Raw genomic sequence first — 6,258 nt, forward strand, 5'->3', positions numbered from 1 at the left:
CACCCTCTTTGTTTTTTTTTTTTTTTTTTTTTTTTTCTTTTTCTTAAGAAGTTTTTGCTATAGGGCACATGCACTCGCCAAAAAGACAGAAAGAGACAAAGAGATAGAAAGCTAGAAATCATCCCCCAGGGGGGATGGCCACGCCGCAATCCCTTCTCCTCCATTCTCCTCTCGGGATCTTGGGCACGCATGCACACGTGCCCGGTGTGAGTTTAAGTCACTGGGTCTGGGACTCAAACCACGGTTGACTACATGGGAGTCCAGCAACATAGCCATGACGCTAACTGCTGGTTCCCCAGCATGAGTTTTAAGACATCGGGTTCGGGACTTGAACCATGGTCTACCACATGGGAGTCTAGCATCATAACCATTATGCCATTTCCTGGACCCAATGGTATGGCTATCCCTCCTGAGGGGGTGATTTTTCACTTTCTCTCTCTCTGAATCTCTCTCTCTCTCTTTTTCAGTGAGCACATATGCCCTGCGAGGGGGGGGAAATGGAATTATTTGTTTCATTTTATTTATTATTATTAGTTTTAAAACTTGGCTATAAGGCACTTGCCCTCACCAGAGCGAGAGAAAGTGAGAACACAAGCCACCAGGCCTGGGACTCGAACCGCAGTCAGTCATGTGGGAGCCCTGTGCCCTTAACCACTAGGTCACCTGCTGATTCTCCCTCTTATTTTATTTTTTTTGGAGAGGTTTTTGCTATAGGGCGCATGCGCTCGCCAGAAAGACAGAGAGAGACAGAGAGACAGAAAGCGAGAAATCACCCCCCCGGGGGGATGGCCACGTCGCAATCCCTTCTCCTCCATTCTCCTCTCAGGATCTTGGGCACGCATGCACACGCGCCCAGTGTGAGTTCTAAGCCACCGGGTCTGGGACTCAAACCGCCGTCGACTACATGGGATTCCAGCAACATAGCCATTATGCTAACTGCTGGTCCCATCCTCTTTTTTTTCAATTTTTTTTTTCAATTCTTCCATGAAAGAAAGACAGAGAGAGAGAGAAAGAGAGAGAGAGAGACCAGCAGAGATACAGGCACCCCCCCCACCCCTGTATCTTCTTCATGCAAGGATTCACCTCATGAAGCTGAAGATCAGGGGCATGGGCATACCTTGGTGAAAAGGGAGGTCGTGGAACCAGCAGGTGGCGTGGTGGTTAAGGTGCTGGACACTCCCACATGGCCAACCATGGTTCAAGTCCTGGACGTGGTGGCTTGCTTTCTCACTTTCTCTCTCTCTCTCTCTCTCTCTCTCTCTCTCTCTCTCTCTCTCTCTCTCTCTCTCTCTCTCTCTCTCTCTCTCTCTCTCTCTCTCTCTCTCTGTGTGTGTGTGTGTGTGTGTCTTTCTCTGGTCAAATTAAAATAAAATGAATGAATAAATAAAATAAATAATTATTTAAAAAAAAAAAGAGGTTGCGGGATGCGAACCCAAGACCTTCTCAAGGGGATTTAGCATCACAGAGCCTTGTATTCCCGCTGCACCACCTTCAGGCCCTCAGGGAGTGAAGGTGGGCGGGCCTCAGGCTTAGCCCCGCCCCCTCCAGGCCCAGCCCTCCCCCTGGCCCCAACTGACCCGTCACCTCCAGTGGCACCAGGTCCTGCTCATCCTCAATGCCTCTCACCACCTGGCAGCGGTAGAGTCCGGAGTCGCTGGCTCTCAGGGGCCCCAGCAGGAGTGTCGCGTTGGCCCGGTGCCGGGGGTAGGCGGGCAACGACACCCGTCCCTGCCAGCCCTTGGCCACCCGCACCACGTTGTCCTTGGCCACTAAGATGGGCAAGTCCTGTCGCTGGCCCGATGCAGTCCGCACCTTGGTCCACTTGATCCGAGGGGCATCGCGGGTGGCACCTGGCCGAGGCTGCAGGGTGAAGAGACAGGGGAGGGCCACCAGCTCCGCCAGCGCGGCCCGCACCGATCCGGACCCCACTTTCTGCATGTGGAGCCCCTTATCTGCAGCGGCCGCGTGCTGGGTGCCTGCAGGGAGAAGGCGAGAGGGGGCCTCACTCAGAGAGGGACAGCCGGGACCATTTAACTCAGGTATAGTCAGTGAGGGAGGAGGATTTAGTCACCCACACAGGAAATACAAGGGCCCAGCAGGTGGCGTGCAGGTTAAGGGCGCTGGACTCCCACATGGCCAACCATGGTTTGAGTCCTGGACCTGGCAGCTTGCTTTCTCACTTTCTCTCTCTCTCTCTCTCTCTCTGGTCAAATTAAAAAAAAATTAAATAAAAGATAAATTAAGTTAAAATAATTGTAAAAACAAAAACAAAAACAGTGTTTGCAGAGTATCTTTAAAAAATTATTTTTTAGGGAACCAGCAGTTAGCGTCATGGCTATGTCCCTGGACTCCCATGTAGTCAACTGCGGTTCGTGTCCCGGACCCGGTGGCTTAAAAACTCACACCGGGCGCGTGTGCGTGCATGCCCAAGATCCCGAGAGGAGAATGGAGGAGAAGGGATTGTGGCGTGACCATCCCCCCTGGGGGGTGATTTCTCGCTTTCTGTCTCTCTGTCTCTCTCTGTCTGTCTGGCGAGCGCACGCGCCCTACAGTGAAAATCTCTCAAAAAAAAAATTTTTTTTTAGATTTTTTTTTTTTTTTAAGGAATTCCTTTATTTGGGGTCGGGAACCAGCAGTTAGCGTAATGGCTATATCGCTGAACTCCCACGTAGTCGACCGTGGTTCGAGTCCCGGACCCGGTGGCTTAAAACTCACACCGGGCGTGTGTGCGTGCGTGCCCAAGATCCCAAGAGGAAAATGGAGGAGAAGGGATTGCGGCATGGCCATCCCCCCGGGGGGTGATTTCTCACTTTCTGTCTCTCTGTCTCTGTCTGTCTTTCTGGTGAGTGCATGCGCCCTATAGCAAAAACCTCTCCAAAAAAAAAGAATTACTTTATTTGGGGTCAGCAGGTGGCATGGTGGTTAAGGGCACTGGACCCCCATATGGCTGACTGCAGTTCAAGTCTTGGACCTACTGGCTTGCTTTCTCACTTTCTCTCTCTCTCTCTCTGTGTCCCTCTCTGGTCAAATTAAAATAATAGTAATAATAATAATAAACAAATAAAGTTAAATAATAAAACAAGATTTATTTTATTTAACTTTATTTATTTATTTTAATTTGACCAGAGAGGAAAGAGACAGAAAGGGAAAGTAAGAAAGCAAGCTGCCAGGTGCAGGACTCGAACCATGGTCGGTCATGTGTGAGTCCAGCACCCTCACTCACCATGCCACTTGCCGGCCCTCTCTTTTTAAAATTGGCTAGAGGATGCACTCATTGCAGAGAGACAGAGAAAGAGAGAAGGAGAAAAAGTGAGAAAGCACCCCTCATAGGACACGGTCATGCCACAATCCCTTCTCTATTTCTCCTTCTCTTGAGATTTTGAGCATTCACGCACATGGGCCTGGCATGTTTTTCAAGCTGTCGGGTCTGGGACATGAATCATGCAGTCGACCATGTGGGATCCAGTCATGTTAACCACCACACCACTGACTGGCCTTGTGGAGTGTCTTTAAAAAAAGAAATAGGGACCAGCAGTTAGCGTCATGGCTATGTCGCTGGACTCCCATGTAGTCAGCCGCGGTTCGCGTCCCAGACCCGGTGGTTTAAACTCACGCCAGGCGCGTGTGTGTGCGTGCCCAGGATCCCGAGAGGAGATTGGAGGAGAAGGGATTGTGGCGTGGCCATACCCCCTGGGGGGGGTGATTTCTCACTTTCTATCTCTCGGTCTCTCTCTGTCTTTCTAGTAAATGCACGCAACCTATAGCAAAAACCTCTCTGCAAAAAAAAAAAAAAAAAATATACAAAGTTTATTGGGTCAAGACGCTGACCCCATTTAACCTACTTTTTGATTTCGGTCCTGGACCAGGAGGCTTGAAAATCACAGCAGGTGTGTGTGCACGTGAGCCCAAATCCATAGAGGAGAATGGAGGAGAAGGAATGGAGGCAAGTTCATCCCCCTTGGGGGGGTGATTTCTCGCTTTTCCCCTCTCTCTGTCTCCAATGAGCGCACATGCCCTAAAGCAAAAACAAAAAACAAACAAACAAAAAACACTTAAAAAATAAAGTTTATTGGGACTAGCAGGTGGCGTAACAGTTACGTCACTGGACTCCCATGTAGTCGACCACAGTTTGAATCCCGGACCTGGCAGGTTAAACTCACACTGGGAGCGTGTGCGTGCGTGCCCAAGATCCCGAGAGGAGAATGGAGAAGGGATTGCGGGGTGGCCATCCCCCCGGGGGGTAATTTCTCGCTTTCTGTCTCTCTGTCTCTCTGGCAAGAATATGCGCCTATCGCAAAAGAAAAACAAAAACAAAAACAAACCTCTCCTAAATAAATAGTAAATAAATAAAGTTTGTTTATTTCTTCTATGAGACAGAGATGAGGGGAGAGAGAGAAAGACATCCGTAACAGGTTCTTTTTTTTTTTTTTTCCTTTTTGTTTGGAGAAGATTTTTTTGTTTTGTTTTGTTTTGTTTTGTTTGCTATAGGGCGCAAGCACTTGCCAGACAGACAGAGAGAGATAGAGAGACAGAAAGCGAGAAATCACCCCCAGGGGGGATGGCCACACTGCAATCCCTTCTCCTCCATTCTCCTCTCGGGATCTTGGGCACGCACGCACACGCACCCGGCGTGAGTTTAAGCCACTGGGTCCGGGACTCAAACCGCGGTCGACTACGTGGGAGTCCAGCGACATAGCCATTATGCTAACTGCTGGTCCCCCTAACAGGTTCTTCATGTTGTAATCCACTCCCTGTCCCAGCCAGCCAGCATCCTGAGCATGTTGTGGGGTATTTTTATTTATTTCTTTATTTAAAGAGATTTTTTTTTCTTAGAGTATGTGCGCTCCCTGGAGAGAGAAAGGGATGGAGATAATGAGAGGGAAAGTGAGAAATCACTCCCCAGGAGAGGTGGCCACACCACAATCCCTTCTCCTCCATTCTCCTCTTGGGATCTTGGGCACGCATGCACATGCGCCCGGTGTGAGTTTAAGCCACCGGGTCCGGGACTCGAACCGCAGCTGACTACATGGGAGTCCAGCGACATAGCCATTGTGCTAACTGCTGGTGCCCCAGATATCTTCTTTATAACAGATACCTCAAAGCAGTCAGCTCATTTGACTTTTGTAACTATCTATAGAGAGAGTGATGTCTCATTCTCTTTGGGGGGAGTTGAGGAAACTGAAGCTCAGAGAGGTCATTGTACTTCCAACCATAACCTAGAAAATCAGAACGGGATTGCTAACACCTGGACTCTTGACCCACCTTTGGGGAGACGCTGCTGGGCATGGCATATCCAGCCTTATTTTCCTTGCCCTGCCCTTGGCAGACATCACTAATCAACCTCTGCACTATTCTCATTTTTCTCTCTCCGGCTCTTCAGATCATCTCAGCAAAACGGTGAAAGGCGGAAACCTCTAGCTTCTGCCGGGACCGACTAAAAATAACCTCTCAGGTATCTTGTTCCCTTTTGACTGTTCAAAGACCTTTTTCATCTATTCTTATTTTATTCTCTAGACCAGACCAGGAGACCAGCAGGAGAAGGCTCTAGAAATCAAAAGCTACCCCGTCTGGTCAGTCCTGCAGATCCCAACCTGTCCCTTCCCACCAGCCAACTTACCCTGTTCTCCAACCACAAAGAGTAGCAGCTGGAACATGAGGAGGCCCGAGGCCCAGACAGACAAGGCCCCCATCCTGGACCTGGAACGAAATGGAGAGGGAGGGATGGTGGGGTGAACCACAGCCTCGTGCACTCAGATATTTAGCTCAGAAGAACCCTATCCTCCTGCCTTAGAGATCAGGCGCTCAAAGAAGCGAGTGCATCTTTCAAGGTCACAGAGTGAAAAACCAAAGACCGAGGCGGGATTCGAACCCAGGGCAACCTGACATCAGACTCCACGAGGTGGAGATGGGCTCTATGACCCAGTTGTAATGCACTTCGCAAGAGAAACCAGATCCTTGTCCAGTCCAGGGGAAAGAAGCTGGATGGATCCTGGAGCTGGTAGGTGGTGTGGTGGTTAAGGCACTGGATTGCCACATGGCTGACCATGGTTCGAGTCCTGGACCTGGCAGTTTGCTTTCTCACTTTCTCTTTCTCTCTCTGGTCAAATGTTAAAAATAATAAATACAAATAAATAAATTTTTTTTTTAAAATTATTATTTATTTAATTGTATTTATTTTTTTATTTTTTGCTATAGGGCGCATGTGCTCACCAGACAGAGACAGAGAGACAGAAAGACAGAAAGCGAGAAATCACCCCC

General features: G+C 49.2%; 1 protein-coding gene across 1 annotated transcript in view; it reads right to left on the reverse strand.

The window, feature by feature from the left end:
• The window catches only part of NCAN (neurocan), a 54,498-nt gene that overhangs the window by 40,815 nt on the left and 7,425 nt on the right, over positions 1 to 6,258 (reverse strand). The window contains 2 exon segments of the mRNA XM_006147094.2: positions 1,578 to 1,976; positions 5,618 to 5,697. Coding sequence (XP_006147156.1) covers positions 1,578 to 1,976; positions 5,618 to 5,690 — 472 coding nt within the window. The 5' untranslated portion in view covers positions 5,691 to 5,697.

Source organism: Tupaia chinensis, unplaced genomic scaffold (assembly GCF_000334495.1).
Source record: "Tupaia chinensis unplaced genomic scaffold, TupChi_1.0 Scaffold000201_1, whole genome shotgun sequence".
In the NCBI taxonomy this organism is placed as follows: Eukaryota; Metazoa; Chordata; class Mammalia; order Scandentia; family Tupaiidae; genus Tupaia; species Tupaia belangeri.